The 23,911-nt window shown below is 41.2% G+C and overlaps 1 protein-coding gene across 2 annotated transcripts in view; it reads right to left on the bottom strand.

The window, feature by feature from the left end:
* Nucleotides 1-23,911, bottom strand: part of LOC115469357 (disintegrin and metalloproteinase domain-containing protein 9-like) — a 240,843-nt gene that overhangs the window by 100,058 nt on the left and 116,874 nt on the right. For both annotated transcript variants that reach the window (XM_030201903.1, XM_030201904.1), the window contains 2 exons: nucleotides 10,109-10,190; nucleotides 2,882-3,015 (listed from right to left, as the gene is read on the bottom strand). In XM_030201903.1, the coding sequence (XP_030057763.1) occupies nucleotides 2,882-3,015; nucleotides 10,109-10,190 (216 nt within the window). The remainder of the gene's footprint in view (nucleotides 1-2,881; nucleotides 3,016-10,108; nucleotides 10,191-23,911) is intronic.

Raw genomic sequence — 23,911 nt, forward strand, 5'->3', positions numbered from 1 at the left:
TGCTTAATTTCTTTGAAGGAGTGAATAAACGTCGATAAAGATGAACCGGTTGATGTAGAGTATCTAGATTTTCAGAAAGCTTTTGACAAAGTTCCTCATGAGAGACTCCAGAGAAAATTAAAAAGCCATGGGATAAGAGGCAATGTCCTTCTGTGGATTAGGAATTGGTTATTGGACAGAAAACAGAGGGTAGGGTTAAATGGCCATTTTTCTCAATGGAGAAGAGGAAGATGAACAGTGGAGTGACACAGGGATCTGTACTGGGGTCGGTGCTATTTAACATATTTATAAATGATCTGGATGAAGAATGAGGTGATTAAATTTTCAGATAACACAAAACTGTTGTCAAAACACATGTGGATTGTGAAAAAAATGCAGGAAGACCGGGCATCCAAATGGCAGATTAAATTTAATGTGGACAAATGCAAAGTGATACACATTGGACAGAATAATCCGAATCATAGTTACCTGATGCTAGGGTCCACCTTAGGAGTCAGCACTCAAGAAAAAGACCTAGGTGTCATTGTAGACAATATGCTGAAATCTTCTGCTCAGTGTGTGGTGGCGGTGGCCAAAAAAGCAAACAGGATGCTAGGAATTATTAAGAAAGGGATGCAAAATAAGACGAAGAATATTATAATGCTTCTCTATTGCTCTATAGTGTGACCTCACCTTGAGTATCGCATTCAATTCTGGTCGCCGTATCTCAAAAAAAGATATAGCGGAATTAGAAAAGATTCAAAGAAGAGCGACCAAAATGATAAAGGGGATGGAACTTCCTCCCGTATGAGGAAAGGCTAAAGAGGTTAGGGCTCTTCAGCTTGGAAAAGAGATGGCTGAGGGGGGATATGATTGAGGTCTATAAAATCATGAGTGGTGCAGAACGGGTAGAAGTGAATCGATTTTTCACTCTTTCAAAAAGTACAAAGACCAGGGTACACTCTATGAAATTTCATGGAAATACTTCCTATTTGTTTTTAAATAGGAAGAATTATTTTTTAACTCAAAAAATAGTTATGCTCTGAAACTCGCTACTGGAGGATGTGGTAACAGAAGTTAGCGTATCTGGGTTTAAAAAAGGATTGGACAAATTCCTGGAGGAAAAGTCCATAGTCTGTTATTGAGATGGACATGGGGGACGACACTGCTTGCCCCGACATTGGTAGAATAGAATGTTGTTATTTGGGTTTCTCCTAGATACTTGTGATCTGGATTGACGACTGCTGGAAGTAGGATACAGGGCTAGATGAACTATTGGTCTGATGTAATATAGCTATTCTTATGTTCTTATGTAATACCCTGTGATCTAACAGCAAGAGGTAACATATCTTAGAGCAGATGTTACATGGAGGGCCTGTCTACCTGAAGATTCCACACTTCTTTAAAACCAACAAAACAAATTCCTACAGATGACTAAAAGGGGCATTTTCGATATGTCGTCTAAATCTGACTTTGGACGTTTTGCTGAGAACATCCAAAATTCAAGTGGTAAACACAGCAATTTTCAAAACAGAAAAATGTCTATATTTTTGTTTCAGAAATGGTCATTTGCTAGATATTGTTGTACTCAGTGAGTCTATCTTTTTGGACCATGTCTAGAAAAAAAAAAAACGAACATCCAAGTGAAAAGCGCACAAAATCAAGCCATTGGGTGTAGGAGCAGCCAATATTCTTAGTAGACTGGCCACACAGACATTCCAGCAGAGCAATGAGGCACCCTAGGGGAACACTGCAGTGCACTTCACATAAAAGGTCCCAGATACATATCTCACCAAAGTGTGAGCCCTCCCAAACCTACCAAAAACCTAGTGTACCCAAATGTACACCACTACAATAGCCCTTATGGGTGCAGATGCCACCTATATGTGGGTACAGTAGGTTTTTGGGGGGTTTGGGGGGGCTCACACTTTCCACCACAAGTGTAAGACTGGGATATGGGTCTGGGTTCTCTCCTCTACCGTGCACTGCATCGACCAATAGGCTACTCCAGGGACCTGCTTGCTACTCTAATAGGACTGGCCATAACACCTGAAGCTGTCATTCAGGCTGGTATGTACAGTTTCTTTCACATCTTTGTGGGGTGGGAAGGGATCAATGACTACCTGGGGAGTAAGGGGGGGGGGGGGTCATGCCTTAATCCCTCCAGTGGTCATTTAGGACACTTTTTTGTGACTTAGTCTTTAAAACAGCTCTAGACCAAAACGTCTAGGTTTTAGCCCTGGACGTTTTTGGTTTATTACATGGCAGAAAAACGTCCAAGTCTTGGGAATTCCCAAATCCCGCCCCAACACGCCCTCATCACACCCCTTTGTGATTTGGACGCACTTCAGACGAACTGCATAGAAAAAGTCTTTAAAAAGGTTTCAAAAAATAGCGATTTGGATGTTTTTGGCACACAAAAAAAAAAGTCCAAAAGCCGCTTTGTGCTGCTTTTTGGACATTTTTCTGTTTCGAAAATGAGCCCCTAAGTCACCTAGGACAGGTCGGTGAATATCTACACAGTGGGGAAAAAATGTTTCCTCAGCATTTCGAGTCAACAGAAAAATGGTCTCTTTTTTCCCTTCCTCCCATTACATTCATGGAAATGCAATTCTGAATTTCCTAAAAAGAGAGATTCTCTACAGAAGCCACTTATTTTGTTGTTATTGTTGTTTAGTTACTTGTATAGCACTTTTATCCCAAAGAACTTTAAAGACATATATAGACTATGTCCTTTTTATATAAGTTACGCTCATCATGCTGATGTCCAGGTCAAAGCACAAGGTATGACGATCAAACCTAGCACCTGTCTAAAACCTTCCTTGTAAATTAATGCCCTTTGCTTCTGAAAAATCTTTGTCTATCTGATTCAGAGGAATAGACAAGGGAAAGGTGGACTCACGAGGCTCCTGAGTTCATGATACAGGTCGCAACGCTGCATTGACATTGTCTGTCATCATCGTGATTCATCCCCAGGTTGTGGCCAAGTTCGTGTGCAACGATAGATGCAAAACTCTGAATATTATGATGTGGAAACTAAACACAAATACCAAGCTAAGAGTTAGAACCACTGAGAGGCAAACACAGAAAGGCTGTCGAGAAGGACTAAACGTTTTTAGTATTTGTTTGATCTACATTAGTAAGCTTTCTTTTTTTCCCTCTGCGGCCTTCTTCATTTCCTTTCTCTAGCTTCCACAACTTGTACCAAGCCTTCTCCATGCCCATTTCAGAATAAAAAGCCAGGAGGGAGATGAGACATGGAAGAGAAAAAGGAGGTAGCTCTGGTGGTTGAAACTAAGTTTGATTCGTGTAAAAACGCAGACTTGAAGGATAAATGATACAAAAGGAAGAGGACAAGGAGAATTAAAAGAAAAGCAAAAGAAACAACAAGTTGTAACATATACACTCAGCATGGCATAGTGGTGCATTTCCTGCTCCTTCAGTTGTTACCAACAGACCTCCACTACCAGTTTTACAAACATAAGCTTAGTAAAAGCAGAGGACATTCCAAGACCCCTTACCTAACCCATTAGTGCCCGATGTTCCCATATGGGAACAAATCAATTTGTTCCCATATGGCTTATTATGGCAACATTGGGCACTAATGGGTTAATTAAGTTTGTGCCCTTGAGAAAGGGAAATGTGAGTTTTGTTGGGGGCTACCAATACAGCTAGTTCTCCATACAGCAGCAAGGGGAATGCAGGCACACTCTAGGTGAAATCACCAATGGAGCCTGGTGTACCAGCACTCCTCTAGCTCAGAAAAGTCAGACTATGACTTTCTGAGTAAGTACATGGGGATTCTCAAGGTGCCTCATTGAGCTCCAGCCTTTTACATCTATGGAAATATGCGCAGCACTCCTCTTCACTGCCTCGGATTCTCCTCAGAAGAGCTTCAACATCTCAAAATAGCAGTGTTTATTATTGTTTTCAGTCTGACAGCTCAGTTCAGCCCCCCACTCACTAGGCCCTCAGAGAGGTAAACAAAAGAAAAAAAGAAAAAAATGCTTCCTTTAAGTCTGATAATTATCCAGACAAAAGAGGTAAACAAACACCTCTAGTCCTGATGCAGGGACAGCCAAAAACCATAAATCTTCTCATCCTCCTGACAGCTCACCTGCTAAACAACCAAGGGTGACTCCAGAAGGTAAGCCTTTCCTTAATCCAGCAGTTCCTCAAACCTCTGCCATTCCTCCCTGAGATGCTGCAGAATCTGCACTTCTACACCTTCTTAAAAAATCTGTCCAGGACAGTGCCAGTATATTAGAAGTGCAGAAACTATGCCATCACTTCCACAGCAACCTGCCAACTCAGAGATAGTACAGGTAAAGCAAAGTTACTCACCTGTAGCACATGTTCTCTGAGAACAGCAGGCCACGCATTCTCACATATGGGTGACATCATCTGAGGGAGCCCTGGTGTGGACACTACCCAACATTCTATAGCATCCCGCCACACATGTACGAGTGTCTTCCCACCCAGGATGATAGCATGGGACCAGCAGTACAATATTAAAGCAAAAGAATACAATTTCTAACAGAGGTGGGAGGGGATGTGTGACTAAGTGTCCTGCTGGCCTCGGAGAACACCTGCTACAGGTGAGTAACTTTGCCTTCTCCGAGGACAAGCAGGACAATGTTTCTCACATATGGGCATTCATAGCTACCAGGCTCACCAAAAACAACTCAAGGACAATAGGGGCTTGCAACGGCAAAACCAATCAGAGTCAATTAATCTCAAACTATATACAGTCTTCTTGTGAAGGTACAGCCTAGAGCAGATGAAAAATGGGCCTAGGAGAGTGGAGTTGAATTCTAGACACCAAACAAATTCTGTAGGACTATCAGACCAAACCAGCTGTTGTGTCAGGTATGCTGCTCATAATAATAGAGTGCAACAAACTGGAGGGGGGGGGGGGGGGTGGTGGTTGCGATATATGTTAAAGAGGGAATTGAGTCAAACAGAATAAACATTCTACATGAAATAGATAACAGTGTGGAATCTTTATGGATTGAAATTCCAGGTGTGAAGGGAAGGAATATACGGGTAGGGCTGTACTACCGTTCACCAGGACAGAATGGACAGATGAAAATATGTTTACAGAAATTAAGAAAGCTGGAAAATTGGGCAACATTATAATAATGGGTGATTTCAATTATCCTAATATTTACTGGATAAATGTTACATCAGGGAGTGCTAGGGAAGTAAAATTTCTAGATGTAATAAATGACTGCTTCTTGGAGCAACTGTTCCAGGAACCAACAAGAGGGGGAGCTATTTTAGATCAAATCCTTACTTAGTGGAACGCGGGGCATAGTAAGAAAGATAACAGTGTTGGACTCTCTGGAAAACAGTAATCATAACATGATCAAATCTAAGCTGATATCTGGAGTGAAGTCACTAAGGAAATCTACTGTAGCGGCCTTTAATTTTTGAAAGGGCGATTATGAAAATATGAGGAAAGAAGCTGGTTTAATATTGTCAAGCTGGTTTATGTCCAGCAGTAATTTTGACTTCCAGCACTCCTGACAGTTAGGACTTTAAATCAGGCATTATTTAAAAATACCATCGTGGAAGCCCAGACAAGATGTATTCCACATATTAACAAAGGTGGCAAAAAGAGCAAACGACAGCCAGCGTGGTTAAAAGGTGAGGTGAAAGAGGCTATTAGAGCCAAAAGAACATCCTTCAAAAAAATGGAAAAAAGGATCCATATGAAGAAAATAAGAAGCAGCATTAAGCACTCTCAAGCCAGATGCAAAGCACTGATAAAGAAGGCTAAAAGAGAATATGAAGAAAAACTTGCTATGGAGACAAAAACTCCTAGTAACTCCTTTTTCAGGTATATCAGAAGCAGGAAGCCTGTGAGGGAATCTGTGGGACCATTAGATTAGGAAGGAACAAAAGGAACACTCAGGAAGGCCAAGGCCATAGTAGAGAGTGTATAGAGCTGTTTGGATTTTCAGATCAGACAGCTTTGAATATAACATTCCCTTATTTTTGATCTAGTAAGGCAATGACAAACTGAACTCTAAAGTGTTTTTCCTTTGCCAAAAGGGCTTGCTTTTTTTAGTCTCTTCTGTTCAGCTTCCTTTTAGAGGCAAGAAGGGAGTGCTCTATATACAAAAGTTTCAATTAATTCTTTGCTTCAGTCTTTATGCAAGAAGATGTAAGAGATCTACCTGTACTAGAAATGGTTTTCAGGGGTGATGATGCAGAGGAACTGAAAGAAATCTCAGTGAACTTGGAAGATGTACTGAGCCAAATTGACAAGTTAAAGTGTGATAGATCACCTGGACCGGATGCTATACATCCCAGGGTATAACTCAAACATGAAATTTCTGATCTGCTGCAAGTGATCTGTAAACTGTTTTTAAAATTGTCTGTAGTACCTGAAGACTTGAGGGTGGTCAATGTGACAACAATTTTTAAAAAGGATTCTGGGGTGATCCAGGAAATTACAAACTGGTAAGCCTGACTTCAGTGCTGGACAAAATAGTGGAAACTATTATAAAGAATAAAATTACAGAACACGTAGACAAGCATGGTTTAATGGGACAGAGTCAGCATTGATTCTGCCAAGGGAGGTGGAGGTCTTGCCTCACCAATTTGCTTCATTTCTTTGAACGCGTGAATAAACATGTCGATACAGCAGAAGAAAGGAGGTGTTAATGCACCAGTACAAGTGATTGGTGAGGACCCACTTGGAGTACTGTGTCCAGTTTTGGAGGCTGTATCTTGCTAAAGATGTAAAATGACTTGAAGCGGTTCAGAGAAAAGCGACAAAAATGGTATGGGGTTTACGTAGCAAGACGTATAAGGAGAGACTTGTTGACCTGAACATGTATACCCTAGAGGAAAGGAGAAACCAGGGTGATATGATAGACGTTCGTATATTTGAAAGGTATAAATTTGCAGACAAACCTTTTCCAGAGACAGGAAGGTGGTAGAACTAGGGGACATGAATTGAGGTTGAAAGGGGGCTGACTCAGTAATAATGTCAGAAAGTATTTCTTCACTGAGAGGGTGGTAGGTACTTGGAATGCCCTCCCATGGGAAGTGGTGGAGATGTGATGAAAACGGTAACAGAATTTAAAAAATGCGTGGGATAAACACAAAGGAATCCTGATTAGAAAGAATAGATCCAAAAAAGCTTAGAAAAATATCCATCTTTCTTAGACCACAAAAGAACAAGAGGAATGGAGGAAAGACAAGGAGTTCATCTTAGTAAATTATAAAAACTTTAGTTAACAGAAAAGGCCTAATGTGGCTAAACCTCCCTGACCCTACCATTCCACGTTAGTTCTACCCTTCCAGAAACTGTTTCGTATCTAGAAAGGTCCTCAACTGATCAGGAGTAAAAGAAACCACATACTTTTATCCACCATGTTTAAAGAAACATTTACAAGGGTAGGATAGCAAAAAAGATGCTCCAGTAATTTTAGTCTCCTGCCTCATGGCCAGAAAAACTTTTCTCTTTTCTTGAGTTGTCTAGATCTTTTGGCCACAAAACAAAATCTGTGAATTATGAAAATAGAGTCTCATTACAGCGTTCCAATCTTGATCAAAAATAAATGAGACCACCAAAGTGGCCCTTTGGTGGTTTCTGAAACAGATTCTTCCAAAATAACTGACAATTTATTCAAATCAATTCCACCTTCCTTAACTTGAACCCCTGGTTTATCTCCTGACAATTTAGAAGCATTTGGCAAATAATAAATTTGATTCAATGGGGGAATAGCTTCAGGGGCAAATTTTAAAATTTCAGACAAATATTTTTGAACTATTTTCCATGGAGAATGCCAGTGGATTTAAGAACATTCAAAATTTGGAGATTCAATCTCCTATTATAATTCTCCAATTGCTCTATTTTATTTATTTATTTACCTGTGAAGAAACATTTTATCCTTTGCTATGACTGCTTTAAATTCTTGAAGAGCTTTGATACTTCTTTAACTTGATTATACTGCTTAACAAACTCCTTCACAGAATCCACACTTTTTGCTAATTCGTCTATCTTAGCAGTCAGAGTTTTTACCTCAGTCATAGATTCCGCTATTCTTGCATCCAAGCTTTGAAGGCCTCTCCAATAAGTTCCAGAGTAACCACTGCAGAGGTAGCAGCCACTATCCCAGCTCCTTCAATTACTCCATCGACAATCCTTTGTTCACACAACACTCCCTCACAGACAGAACCCAGTCGCAACTTCCACCCTCTGAGAATCTGACACCGGTGTCAACAAGGTTGCTATGGTGGTAGATTGGAATCCGAAGACAATAATGAGATATCCAGCCCCATAGCAAAGGGCACTCCTTCATTCACCGCTCTTGCAGGGCTCTGCACTCCGGAAATAATTACAGGAGTAACTGTGGCAAACCGGTACAGCATCAGTTGAAAAGGAGAAGAGATCCAAGCTTGCGAGGGAACTGCTCTAACCACTCCCTTTCTTTTCGTATACAGCATAATGAAAAAGAAATTATGAACAAAAAAGGTAAAACCCCAGCTCACAGAAAATGCTGCCTTCTGGCATCACTCTCACGACACCATCTTGCCACTCCCCCAAAGTCATGCATTACTGACAGAAATAATCTAAAAGGGACGGTCCCTTGGGAAAAAGAACAAAAACACAGTTACACATAAGAAAAAGAAAACAAAGAGGAGTGTGGGAAGAGGAGGTAGACAAAAACACAGAAGGTTTTCCCACCCTGAACAGACACCGTTAGAAGTCGCACAGCAAAGGGGACTGGCAAAAATACTTATCGGGATTGAAGAAAACCCTATTGAAATAATAAAACTTATCTGGAGATATCCCATTCACAGCAGAAGAAATCATTCTCAGCCTGTAGCCTGCCGAAATTCCACAACCACTGAATAGTGACGTAGTGAGGGAGAGTGGAGGGCCCTGGCACCACCAGGTGTCGCCCAGCTTCAACTATAGTTTCTCTCTCTCTAGTTTGTTTTTTTTTTTTTTTTAAGAGAAAAGGAGCAAACATCCTCCAAGAGGAAACCCCCTGCTCAACTAACACCCAGGAAATCTGTGGTAGGACCTGGTTGAAAAGCACCACAGAGGAGCTATACTGTCCAGCAACCATATGCTTGGAGACAGAGAAAAATGCTGAACATTCTGGGCTGCATAATACCCTTAAGGGATGAATCACAAGAACTATTTTTCTCTGTCTCTGATGGACTGACTGGTCTGGTATGACAACAAGGAAACGCACATACACAATATTGAGTGAAAAACAAAGGCAGGAACATTGTTCTGCTGAAATTTGCAGAGGCAAATGATGAAGTAAAAACTTAGTCCTAAAATGAGTGCGAGACAAAAGGTTATACATGGCAAAGATTGGGACTTGTTCAGTTTGCTTTTCAGCTCTGAAGCATACAAGAGAAAATTCAATAAGTGGATACCTCCTTTTAGGCACCCTGATACCACTTTACTCTAGTATTATATAATGGTTTCTGGGCACCCAGATGCCATTATTTAACAGGCTCTCATAGCATAGTATAATGGCATCTAGGTGCCCAGATACCACTACAGAAAACTAGCGTAAACTGGTATCGGGGTGCCTAAAATCTAGACATCTGCAGTTACACCAATCACAGACCTAGGGTAACCGCAGGTGCCTAAATGCAGCAAGAGCACGTTTAACTTACAGTATTCTGTAAATGGCAGCACCACCCATGCCCTTCCCATGCTCCACCCACATGAACACACCATATACATTTACACGCTATGTTGCTTATGTGTGTCCTTACAGAACAGCGCTTAGCTGTTTTGCTGCCACTTACATGCACAAGTGTACACTTACCCATGAGTGTGCAGGTATTCTGTACATTCACACATGCAAATGGCACTTAAGTGGGTGCTCAGTTCTAAGTATTACTGCAAGTCACAATAGTTAAAGGCTGCACTTCATAGAACTGCTCTAACTTTATTTCAGATGCATAATAATAGTATAACAGGGAAACCAGTATAGAGATGTCCAAGTCCACTCTCACAAAGTGACCTCTTAACAAGTCACAACCTCACAGAACCCAAATATCTCAAGTTATCTCATTCAGAGCTATGTATATACTGGCTATACCTTTTTAACATTAAGTATTACTGTCTCTGAAAACTTCTTACCGAATTAATGCCTCCTGCATGGCTTCTGGAGCACACAGTTCCCACAAATGCCATGCCAGCAGTGCCACCAAAACTTTTCTTCCTGAGAGGGAGAAAGGAACAATATCAACGGTTCTGGCTCTACAACCACCCAATATGAAAATATTTTAAAATTACTTACAGAAATATATACCATGTACAGAAATCTCAATGCTTAATTTACTCTGCCTTAGCTAGCATAATTTCAACCTTTTTTTTTACATATAGCCATATATATGTATACATAGATATAGATATATAGATAGCTATAGATAAATATATATATATAGATAGATATAATATTTATACGGTAGGTGTAGAAAGGAACAATCATTTTAGAAAATGCTGCTGTCTGTCTTCAGGAACAAGAAGACATACCAGCAGATTTTTTAGGTGTGTTTTACCCAAGCAATAGCATTATTGGGGAGGTCCCATCTGTCTATCTGAATAGGATCCTTTGCATTTGCACAAGCAAACCTATGCATTCCAAAAAAAAAAAAAAGAAGGCAGGTAATTCAGGTCACTGCCACCAGAAGAGGCACAGCAGGAACTCATAGTCTCAGGGACCCAATCCTTTGCTAGTAGCAGAGCGAAGAGAAGTATCACCCACAGGCAGGGACCCAAGCCTCACCAGCAGAAGGAGCAAAGTTGCAGCCATGAAAAGCAGCTAACATCTACCAGGTGCACAGAATCATCTGCACTAATTGAGGCCAAATGTCCAAAGGGAAAAGGTCTGAATCTGTGTAGAAGTAGCAAAGGAAGGGAAGAAGAATGTGTCAGAAGGGTAATTGATGGCAGGGAGCTAGAGTGCAAGAGATAGCGGAAGCAGGGAAGGACTCTGGAAAGAGATCCTTAAGATCAAAACATCTTCCCTTGCTGACCATGATAAAATACCTTGTATGCTATTCAATGCTACATCTGTGCACTGTTGTTCAAAGTACTAGGTCAAAGTACTTGAGCAAAAGAAAAAATAAACGTACACATTAATACTTAAATAATATGACTTTTTGAGTAAAAAGTAAAAGTACTACAACTACAATGAATGCAAATATTGTTGACATTTTTATCCCAACAACTTTATTGCTCTGCAATTCAATCCACTTTGCCTTTAGTAAAACTACATTCTTAAAACCAATTTGTCACTCAGGTGAGTGTGCTTGTGAGTCATTAACCCAGCACAGCTAAAAGGTGTTCAGCTGCACTAGCAGGAAGCGGAGTCTTCAATCTGATAAGAAGTTCCTTCAAATCTGGCCAGGTTGCAATATTACTGATATTTATTTATTTATTACATTTGTACCCCGCGCTTTCCCACACACAGCAGGTTCAATGCGGCTTACACAGTAAATAGAATTATAAAGTATTACAACCTGTAATAAACATAGTAATAGTAAGGCTTTAAGGATTTGTGTATTGAACATGGAAAGGTAAACAAGGCAAAATAGGCAAAAGGAAAGAGACTGGGAGGAGTATGGTGTAGGGAAGATGGAGACGAGAAGACTGGGGATGAGTAAAGGAGTTTGGAAGACATGGTTTAAGGTATAATCATCTTCAGAACAGGAAATGTGTGGGTGGGCTTATAAGGTTAAGTTGGGTCGTTAGGATAAGCTTGCTTGAAGAGATGTGCCTTCAGCATTTTTCTGAAGGGTAATCATTAATTATTCGGCTGGATCTTGGTAGAGCGTTCCAAAGCTGGCTGCCCACAAATGAGAAAATGGATGCATAGGAGGTTTTGTATTTAATTCCTTTGCAGTTGGGAAGGTGTAAGTTGAGGTAAGTATGTGAGGACATTGATCTGTTCCTAATTGGGAGGTTGATCAGGTCATTCATGCAGCTAGGGGATTCTCCATATATGATTTTATGAATCATTGTATGGACTTTGAAGTTTATTCTTTCCCTGATGGGAAGCCAATGAAGCTTCTCTCGAAGAGGTGATGCGCTTTCAAATCTTGATTTGCCAAAGATAAGTCTGGCTGCCATGATCTGGGTAGTCTGAAGTTTTTTCAGGATTTGAGTCTTACATCCTAAGAAAACACTGTTGCAGTAATGTACGTGGGTAATAACTGTGGATTGTACTAGGTTCCGGAAAGTGACCAAGGGAAGATAAGATTTCACTCGTTTCAATATCCACATCATATTGAACATTTTTTTCATGATGGACTTAGCGTGGTAATCAAAAGATAAATGGCTATCTATCATTACTCCAAGGATTTTTAGATTGTTGGATATGGAGAGTTTAACATCTGGGGTGCTGAGAGTAGTCGGGAGGAGTGGAGAGAATTGAGATGAAAGGACTAGGCACTGTGTTTTCTCTTTGTTTAATTTCATCTTAAAGGCGTTAGCCCAAGAGGATAGGGTGGTCATACCAGTAGTAATTTTATCAGAGATTTCTGATAAATTGGATTTGAAGGGGATAAATATGGTGACGTCATCAGCATAGATGAAGGGAATAAGGCCATGTTTGGTTAGTAACCTGGCCAGGGGAATCATCATAAGATTAAAGAGTATCGGGGAAAGCGGAGATCCCTGTGGTACCCTGCATTCTGATGACCATGGGGATGATATATTTGTGGTCTCTTTGACTTGGTAGGATCTTGTGGTAATGAAGTTTTTTATCCAGCTGATGATATTGCCGCCAATCCCAAGTTTGTCCAGAAGTTTAGAAAGGATAGTATGATCTACCATGTCAAAAGCGCTACATAAGTCAAATTGTAGAAGGATGATGTTGTTTCCAATTGCTATTTCTTGTTTGAATTTGGATATTAATGTACGAAGGACCATTTCTGTGCTGTGGGCAGAATTTCTGAATATATTCATTGAGTTGTGAGGTCACTCTGTTTTCCATCAGTTTAGTAATTAGAGGGATCGAGGCAATTGAACGGTAGTTGGTAATGTCGTTTGCAGGTTTCTTTGGGTTTTTTGGTATAGGTGTTAGTAATATGTTGCCATGTTTGGTGGGGAAGGAGCCTCATTGAAGTAGGAAGTTTATGTGGGTGATGAGATCTGAGATAAAGCATGTTGGGGGCCTTTCAAAAGGTAATTGGGACAGAGGTCAAGGTGGCAGTGAGACCTGGAGATTTTAGAGATGGTTTTAGTGACTTCTTCGGTGGTGAGGAGGGTAAAATTAGTCCAAGATTGGTCGGCCGGTACTTCATCTAATCCAGGGTCCAGTTCATCAAGAAAGGTGTCAACAGTGGAATTGTCTTGAGAGATCGATTTGCAAAGATTGATGATCTTATCATTGAAGTATTTAGCTAACTGGTCAGCCGAAGGACGGTTTGAAGGTGATGTTGTCTCTGGATCTGTGTTTAGAAGATTTTTTATAAGTTGAAATTGTTTTTTTTTATATCTGTACCAATCACTGTGATTTTTTGTGTATAATAGGCTTTTTTGGCATGTTTAATGGCGTATTTGTAGTTCCTTTGTGATTGTTTCCATGTATTAACGGTAAGGTTATTTTTTTATTTGCTCCATGCTTTTTCAAGTTTTCTGGTTTGTGACTTTAGGTTTTTCAGTAAGTCATTCAACCACAGTGAAGGGTTACATTTACATAAAGTCATGGGGCATAGTGGTGCAATTTCGTCCAAAATCATTTTGCATCTGTTATCCCAGATTGTAAGGAAGAGATCTGAGTTTGGTTGTGTTGACCAGTTATTCGCGTAGATGTGTTTCCAGAAATTATCATTGTCAATCCGTCCTCTGATGAGGATTGTTATAGGGTCACGTGATTTGGACTGGCCCTTTTTACACCATTGCAAGGTTAGGGATGCTTTGTAATGATCAGACCATGGTGTGGGAGACCAATCAATGTAGGATATAATGAAGTTCTGGACGGTGGAGAATTTATAATAGATAACATCAAGCGAGTGACCCTTGATGTGAGTGGGTTGCGATGGAGGTAGGATGAGATCACATAGGTAACGAAGATCCACGCATTCTCGGGTGTGGGCAGACTTGGAGTCCTCTAGATGTAGGTTTAGGTCACCTAATAAAATTACATTAGGGTCGTTGATGCACGAATTAGATATAAAGTCCATGAAGGTAGAGTGGTTGTGGATTCAGTTACAGGGGGGTCTGTAAAATAGAATACAAGTCAGGTGATCGCATAGCTTAGGGCTGTAGTTTGATTGAGGCGATTTCGAGTTGCAGGGTAATGCTTTCTGAGATGGGTTCAGAGGAGAAGTTGGATCTAAAGATTAATGCTATACCTCCTCCAATTTTCTCTTTTCTAGGCCAGTGTAAGATTTTGTATCCAGGAGGGCAAAGGTTGAGTATGATGGGGTCTTTAGAGTCACAGATCCAAGTTTCTGTGAGGAAGAGCAGGTCAAGATTGTCAGACTTAATCCAGTCTGAAATGATTTCAGTTTTGTTGACTGCTGATCTGGCATTCATATATCCCACACGAACAAGTAAGGTTTGGTAGCATGAGATGACGGGTGAATATTTATAATTTGTCTTGTTTTTGTGCTTTGGTTTTAATTGTTTTAGACGTTTTTAATGTTATGGTGTTTCTTAAGTTGTCTTCTTTCAATGATGACTGGTTAAGTTGAGATGGGTTTCTATGGTTGTGGACAGTTTGTGAAGATGTAATTAGTTTGGTTGGTCTTTTGTGGCAATGAAGAACTGGTATGAAGTTGATATCCGAAGGGAGAGTTTTGGAGGTTGCAAGGATAAGAGCAAGTGAATGAATGACGATAAGTATTTTTAGGAAGATCATTTTGATGAGCAGTTAATGGTAAGTTGAGGGTAGGTGGATATGAACATTCAACAGCATATATAACATATATGAACCTTTAGTAATGCAAAACAGCATCAGAATATACACGTTATAGCATATATTGCATATAGAAACATTCAGCAGTGCAATATAGGCTCAGAATATACACATACAAATATATTGCAATGTAGTGCAATATAGCATCAAAATTTACTTTGGTGTATTAGGCAGAGTGAAGACACTTAGGGAACCGTGGTGGGTACTCAGTTCTTTTAAAAGGCTACATACAGTTCTGGGTAGGGGTGGAGGTACGATTATAGGCAGCGCGGTCCGGTCTTGTCAGATACACTTATGGTCTTGTTCAAAAGTACCTCCGTCTGTGGTTTATTGAAGTAGAAGCAGTTAAAGCTGGGAGGTTAGATAGGATTTCTATAGGGTTTATAGTCACCTTGATAGGGAATCGCTGAGGTTCCTTAATTTGTTAGGGTCAACCAGCTGAAGTGGGGATCCTGGTGGGTTTGCCTTCCTGCAGAGGGTAAGCAGATCCTGAACTGCCTGCCTGCTTATCCACCCATTGGATCACCACCTGGAACTCCGCTCCCGTCTGTTCTGGCTTTACGCCAAACCGTTTGAGTTTGTAGACCCGATGCTGCTGTGCGGGAGGTAATCTCAGTAGGAGGTAATCGCGGATGAATCGGTACTTGGGATCGCTGTTTGGATACACCTTTAGCGAACTGCCGATTTCTTGATTTTTATGCACTGCCATTTCTTAGTCTCACTTATCGCTCACTTATCCCAAACACCTCACTCAGTTTTCAACACCAACAATTGACAGCCCAGTCGTGAAGTCTGAAGTGGACCCTACTGAGGTGGATATCTACTGACTTGGTCTGCGGGTACTGATCAAGGGGATCTATGTCTGAAATGCTTGACTTCTGTATAGCAAAGAGTATTTTATCATTTATTTATTTGACATTTTTATCCCACATTATCCCGAGGGTTACTCAGGTTCAATGTGGCTAACATGTTAATAATATCTGAAGATTACATAGTATGTTATATTAAACAGATAATACAGTAGATCATATACAAAAAAACTAAACATATTAACTGAACCATTATAATGGAAATGTGAATAATTTAAGGAGTATAGAAGACAGACAAAAGGAGTCTAGATTGAGGAAGATTAGCTATTTGATTATGCAGAAGTAATCAGTAATATAAGGAAGGATGACCAGGAAATGGATTCTATGATAGAAAGTTCTTGAGGATACTGGATTAGTAGGAATTGTCAGGCATAGCATTAATGTGGGTTGAATTCATTGGTTTGTCAAAAGATTGAAGAAATGGGTTTTCAATGAGCTACGAAATGACATTTATTTATTTATTAGGATTTATTTACCACCTTTTTGAAGGAATTCACTCAAGGCGGTGTACAGTAAGAACAGATCAAACATGATAATCATTAATATGTCTAACCTGTTTGGGTAGTGAGTTCCACGCAGGGGTGTGCTAGTAAATTTTTAACAACAGGCTCTTTCTCCGGACGTAGCCAGCTCTGCAGTTGGAAGGGCTAGGGGTGGCCGGGGGGGGGGGGGGCAACACTTGCCTCTCCCTCCTCTCCCTTCGTGGGGGCTCACTAGGCATACCTTTGCTGGCAGCCAATAAATGGACTGCCACCACTCCCAATGTCTTGCTCTGAGCATCATGCTGAAACTTCTCACACATGCTGCAGAAGTCCCAGCCTGCTGCTCAGAGCTGGAAACAAGGAGCGGGGAGCAGCAGCAGTCTATTTACTAGGCTGGCAGGGCTCAGCATCCTCACCAGCAAAGTAAAAGAGAATTCAGCAGGGGGCTCAAGCCCACACTTTGGGAGCCAGTTGTTAAAGTAGCCATGGAGGGCCCTACTTAACAACCGGCTCCCAAAATTCTTAAAAACTTAACAACCGGCTCTTGCGAGCCTGTGAGAGCCTGCTCCAGCACACCACTGGTTCCATGTGTTGGTACCTTTGATATGAGAACTTAGCATTATGTATGGTTCTGTACACAACATTCTTGCAGTTTGGGAAATGTAAGGTAAGATATTTTCTAAAAGATTTTATTGCATTGCAAGGAAATAATTCAATGACATCATTCAAATAGGATGGAGATATTCCATATAGGATTTGGTGAATGAAAATGCATAGTTTGAACGATATTCTTTCTTGGATTGCTAACCAGTGTAGTTTAAATAAAAGAGGAGAGGCTTTGGCAAATCAAGGAGATCTATAGATAAGGTGTGCCGTTGTGTTTTGGGCAGTTTCAGTTTTTTTCAGAAGACCACATTTGATGCCAGCATAAACAGAGTTACTATAATCAAATTTAGTTAGGACTAAGGATTGAACAATGGTGTGGAAGATTGGCTTGGTAAAAAAAAATGGTCTTATCCATTTGAGTTTTCATAATGTGTGGAAAACATTTGAAACTACTTTAGAGACCAGATTTTCTAATGAAAGAAATTGGTCTAATGTGATTCCGAGGATTTTCATTGTGGGTATGTGGTGTTATCAATCTTGAAATTTTTGAGAGTCATGGGATGGTAAGGGTTGGTGATGATGGGGAATTTGGTTCTCTCTGTGTTAAGTTTTAATTTGAAATTTGATGCCCAGGACTCCTCAGTGAAATACTTAATTTGAGTTATATCGTTTATATCTTTGGCGAAAAGAATGTATAAAGTGACATCATTGGAAAATCATTTTGTTCCAGTAAATTACCTGAGGGAATCATCATAATGTTGAATAAGATGGGAGTTAAAGGATAACCCTGCAGTACTCCACAACTAGGGGATCATGATGATGAAATTATACCTGATGTCACGTATGTGAATGTTTGTCTGTGCTCACCTCGCCCTCTGGTGGCCAGAACTGGTGGCTGCTATGGACTGTCACCCGTTCCAGACTTCAGCCCACTCCGGTCCGGATCTTCCAGGCTGCCAGACTTGCTTTTCTTGTTTGTGCCTGGACAGCACCCGTAGCTGCCTTGTGATTCCTGCAGCTGAGCTTCCGCAGCTGATGGGCTTTATTAATCCCCTGGAAACTTCTGTGTTTGCCTTTGCATCTGGTTTGTTGGTGCTTTGTTGCACTTCTGCCTAGTCTTGTTTCTTGTTTGAGTTTCTTGTCCAGTTCTAGTTAGTCTGTGTGTAGTTTAGTTTAGGTTTATTGCTTATTTTCCTAGTCTTGTTTCTGGTCTGTCTTCCTGGTCTAGTTTCTGTTTGTCTGTGTCTCTTTCTTAGTGGCTGCGTGGCAGCTTTCAGTCCTGTCTCTTATCTGTCAGTGTTTGTACCCCGTTTCTGTGGCTGCTTGTCAGCTTTTCCTGCTTTGTGTAGTATTGTCTGTCTGTGAGTCCTAGCCCAGTTTCTTGCCTTGCTGCCCATGTATATTCCTTTCCCCTCTGACCCTCAGTCCCTGTTCAGCCTAGTTGATATCCAGTTCATGCCCTGTCTGGTAAGTCCTGCTGGCCGCCTGCACCCAGGGGCTCAACTTCTGAGGAATGGCGGCCAAGTGCAGGTGAAGTCTAGCTATTCCTGTCAGAGTTCTGCCTTGTCTCTGGCGTGGGGTGGTTTTGCCTGCTACTGCTGCTCCACGGCAGTGGCCCAAGGGCTCACGAACCTAGTTTCTGCCTTGAAAATGTGACACCTGATTTTTTGACTTGGTAAGATCTTGATTTTAAGAATCCTGAGAACCAGTTTAGCACTGCTCCACTTAGACCATAATAGTCTAGGATATTAAGGAGAATATAATGATCTACAGTGTCAATGGCACTAAATGTATTGAATTGAAGAGTTAAGATCATATTGTCTTTATTTAATTTGTATCTAAAGTTACCTAGGAGAGTGATGAGGATAGTTTTAATACTGTAGGAAGGCCTGAAACTGGATTGTGAACTATGTAATATAGAGTGCAATTGAAGGTAGTTCATAAGTTGATGTGTAACCAGACCATCCATTATTTTAGTAATAAAGGAATTGAAGCTACTGGTCTTTAGTTGGACACTGTACTTTGGCTAATTTAGTTCTTCGGGATGGGAATCAGAATGATGTTTCCATTTTGGGAAGGGAATAGACCAAGGGATAATACTGAGGTAAGATTGGAATGTAAACAGTTAATGAATTCTGTAGAAGCTGTTTTGAGAAGGTGAATGGGGCATATATTAAGAATGCATTGAGGCTCATTTTCAAAGCACATAGACTTATAAGGTTCCATAGTAACATATGTAACTTTGAAAGTCTATGTGCTTTGAAAATGAGCCTCATTGTAATTTGGCATATTTATGTAACAGGTGCTTGACCTGATCAGTGGTGAAAGGGCAGAATTCAGACCAAATTCTGTCAGCTTGTGAACTAGAGGGTGATGGATCATACAAGTTAAGAAAGCAATGAATTTGTGAAGAGGGGTTATTCAGTTCATGATTCATTTTTATTACTTTTTGTTCGAAATAGTTTGCCAGTTGGTCCACTGATGGTACAGATTCACTTGTGAATGCTACTGGTTGTGTGTTCAATAGTTTGTTTACTAGAGCATATAATTTCTTAGGATTTGTTGTTAGTTCTCCTACTGATTTTGAATAGTAATTGGTTTCTGCTTTAATAATCATGAGTTTATACTCTTTTGTGAGTTTTTTCCCAATTGGTTAGATTTTCAGATGTTTTGTTTTTGTCCAAATTCTTTCATATCTTCTACTTTTATGCTTCATTTGCAGAAGGGCGTCACTAAACCAAGGAAGCAATTTTTTTTATTGGGTCTTGATTTAGCTAAAACTGGTGCTATTTTGTCTAGTTTCATCCCATTGTTGGACAGATGGATTAGAAGAGCATAGTTTAGTGAATTGTTCATTGTACCAGAATTTTATAAGGTCAATTTTGCCTCTAGTTTTAAAGGTGTAAGGTTTGTCGTCTTTTCTAGTTTGTTTGCTGGATCCTCTCCAATTAAGTTTAAATGTGAGGGGACTGTAATCTGGCCAAGGAATTGGACACCACAATGGTTCGGATATAATACAATTTGTTGAGTCATTAAATTTGTTTGCCAGTATGTCTGATGACCTTTTATGTGGGAGGACAATCCGTTGAATAGTGAGAATTTCCATATATTTAGAAAATGTTTAGTATTTTGGATGGAGGAATTCTCCATATGTAAATGTACATCTCCAGTCGTAACGATATTATTGTTGACACAAGTAGTGGCAATGAATTTGTTAAGCTCAGCATCAATTAAGTGCCAACTACATGGAAGATGGTAAAATAATAGCAGACATATAGGCTTGGAGAGGGAATCATCTGTAATAGAGCAGGAAATTATTTCTAAATTTGGGGTCTGTAATTTTGAAATAATTTTGGCTTTAAAAAGTGATTTGTAGATAATTGCTAATCTTCCTCCCCTTTTCTTAACTCTTGGAAGATGAAGAATCGAATATCCAGGTGGACATAAATCTAGAATTATTGAGTCATCTTTGGTTTGTAGCCAGGTTTCAACAATTAACACTATACCAAATTGGGCTTCATTAATCCAGTCTCTAATGATTTCAGATTTGTTAACTACTGAGTGAGAATTAACATAATCTAAGGGAAGAGGTAAGTTTGATTGTCTTGCCATTTGGATTTCAGTTAAATGTCGTTTATGGTAATTGACCTTTGACCTGGTATTATTGTGGTGATTGCTTGAAAGGTAACATTCAAGGCATGATGAGTCGAACTATTGAGAAATGATATTACTACTACTATTTAGCATTTCTATAGCGCTACAAAGCATATTGTTGGATTACGGTAGAATTTATAAGATGACCAAATTGTCTTGTATTGTATATTACTGGTATATTGTAGATTATTTCATAAGGGTTGGTTGAGTAGATTATGTATTTTGACAATATAAGTAAAAGTAGTAACCAATGCAGTAGGGTAGCAAGTGCATCCATGCTAAACGTTAAGATCAGAAGTGTTTATTGAGCGTTTATTGAGTGTTTATTAAGTGTATGTGTTAATGAAAATTATTAAGAAAGTAAAACATTACAATAATAATACTTATAATCAGTTAGAGATTTGCCAGATGTCATGAATGCTTTGTGTGACTCCTAGTATAAGCTGCCTTGAAGGTGAATGTACTGAGATGATTTCAGTGATATCTCCAGTCGCTGTGATGATGGACAGTGGATCGGTTGGATAGTTGAAGTTGTAGAAGTTAAGGAGTCAGACAGTTGTGTATGAAGTTAGTGATTTTCCTAGGTTAACTCTGAAGAAACAGTGAAGTTGTGTGGTATTAACAGTATGTGCATGTGTAAGTGATGATTAAATGATCTGAAAGGTTAGAAAATTATTTATAGAAGATTGGAATCAAAATTGTAAATGAAGGTGCTCACAAAGGAGCAGGATGTGCCCTTTGGCACACCCCTTCAGACCGACACCTCAGTTGAACTGTGCAGATTTGAAATAGGAGCAGGAGGTGACGTAACCACTCGACGTACTGGTTGGGTGCAGTGACTAAGAAACAGTGGAGGAGCCTCCTGTTGGACTGGGGCTCGATTTGGGTGCTGCAAGTCCAATCCGTGCAGGAGCATAGGTGAGCTGATGCCCGAGGTGAACTGTGCAGATTTGAATTAGGAGGGGAAGATGATGTCACTGCTCAACATGCTGATTGCATGCAGTGACTAGGAAATAGTGGAGAAGCCTCCTGTTGGACTGGGGCTGTGCTGCAGATCCAATCCGTGGAGGAGTATAGGTGAGTTGATGTCTCAGTTGAACTGTGCAGATTTGAATTAGGAGGGGAAGATGACATCATCGCTCAACATGCTGGTTGCATGCAGTGACTGGGAAACAGTGGAGGAGCCTCCTGTTGGACTGGAGCTCAACTCGGGTGCTGCAGATCTGATCCGTGGCGGAGTATAGGGCAGCAGATGCCTCAATTGAACTGTGCAAATTTGAATTAGGAGCGGGTTATTATTAGGATTATTGTCATTATCATCTGCATTAGAAGTAGTGCTACTAATTTATCACTTGCATCATCATCTTTATCTTCACTATGGTCATGCTGTCCAATTACAAAGAAAGCTTTCACAAAGTTGGAATCATTGTCTATTGTTGTTCTAACAATTTTTTGTGTGATGGCAAAATCTGAATATCTTCAAGAACTGATGCAAAAATGTCAAATGTGTGGGAACCCTTCAATCTTAAGACCAGACAAGCAGACTTCCTCTCTAAAGACTCTTATCAATTCAGCAGTCACCCCAATGTAAAAGTTTCCATAGGATGACCAGCAGTCTGTTGTGGCAGACACATCTGTTCACCAAGAACTGCAACCAGCTTCAGCTTCATCTCTGCTTCAAAGTGACCCAACTCATCACTATTCTGTTTGGCTGGAGACCAGTATCCAGTTCAACAAACATAAGCAACGCCATTGAACAGCAAAATTTAAGATGACATGATCCACTGTTTTTTGTGACGAGGTTTGCAATAGCAAAATTCTGTTCCGGTTTTGCTGTTTCATTTGGTTTACTGAGGGAATCATCATTTAAATTCACTCAGGGCCGGCGGAACCCGGTAAGTGAGGTAAGAATGGCAGGGGGGTGCCGACCACTGGAGGGCGCCACAAGCCATGCTTACCACCTCCCGGGCAGCTCACCTGCAGGCAACTGTCGGATCCCACCTGCCCGCTCTCAGCTCCCCAATAGCCCTCCTTTCGTTCCTGCCACCCGGGGGGGGGGGGGGGGGGGGGGGTTAAATCTTTTATTTTACCTCAAGTTGCAGCGGCGCAGACAGCAGTGAAACCAACAGACTCATCTCTAGCCATCCCTTCCCTCTCAGTGTTCCGCCTTCTTCTGACATAATTTCCTCTTTCCACGAGGGCAGGGGCGGCTAGAGATGAGCCTGTTGCTTTCACTGCCACCAGTGCCGCTGCAACTTGAGGTAAAAGATTTAAACCCCGCAGGGTGGCAGGAACGAAAAGGGGGATGTTGGGGGAGAAGAGGGCGGGCAGGTGGGGCTGGGGTTGGAACCGGAACGAGGGCTGAAAATGGAGGCAGGTGGGGGCTGGGGCAATCACTGGACATGGATGGGAGGGGAGGGCAGGGGGGGAGAGAAAAGAAATAGCTGGACATGGAAGGCAGAGCAGAGGAGAGAGGAGAATTGCTGGGCATGTATGGATGGAAGAGAGGGCTGGGGAGAGAGGAGAGTTGCTAGATATGGATGGATGGATGTGGAGGAGAGGGCGGGGAGAGAGGAGAGTTGCTGGACGTAGATGGAAGGAGGGGAGGGCAGGGGAGAGAGGAGAGTTGCTGGACATGGATGGAAGGAGGGGAGGGCAGGAGAAATTCTGGAGATGGATGGAGGGGAGGGAAGGCAGGAAGGAGATGCACATGGAGGGGAGGGAAGGGGAGAGAGGAGAAATGCTGGACATGGATGGAGTGGACGGAGAAGAGAGGAGAAATGTTGGACAGGGATAGAGGGAAGAAAAGACAGACAGAGGAAGGAGATGCACACAGATGGAGGGGAAGGGAGAGAGAAAAAATGCTGGACATGGATGGAGGAGAAAGAAGACAGAGGAAGTAGATGCACATAGATGGAGGGGAGGGATGAGAGGAGAAATGCTGAACATGGATAGAGGGGAGGGAAGACAGAAAAAGGAGATGCACATGGATGGAGGGGAGAGAGGAGAAATGCAGGACATGGATGGAAGGGCAGGAGGGAAGAGAGAAGAAGTCAGATACACATGAATAGAGGGGAGAGAGGAGAAATGCTGGACATGGATGGAAGGGGGAGAGGAAAAATGCAGTCAAGTCTGCGGAGGACCCAGCTTTTACTTATGGATGTAAGCAGTGATGTGCTGGAGCCGGCTCGCTCACAAGAGCCGGTTGTTAAGTTTTGTACCGACTTGTGAGCCGGCTCTACTCCCTCCCTCCTACAGGGTCCGGTCCTTCACCTGAGTCACCTCCCTTGTCCAGTGAATTCTTCAGGGCAGGCAGTCTTGCCTGCCCGCTGCCAGATCGCTCTTTAAAAATGGCCGCCAAGACTTCTGCTGAAGTCTTGGAGGCCACCCTTGTAAGTCTCGG

The sequence above is a fragment of the Microcaecilia unicolor genome, chromosome 4 (assembly GCF_901765095.1).
Source record: "Microcaecilia unicolor chromosome 4, aMicUni1.1, whole genome shotgun sequence".
NCBI classification, from domain to species: domain Eukaryota; kingdom Metazoa; phylum Chordata; class Amphibia; order Gymnophiona; family Siphonopidae; genus Microcaecilia; species Microcaecilia unicolor.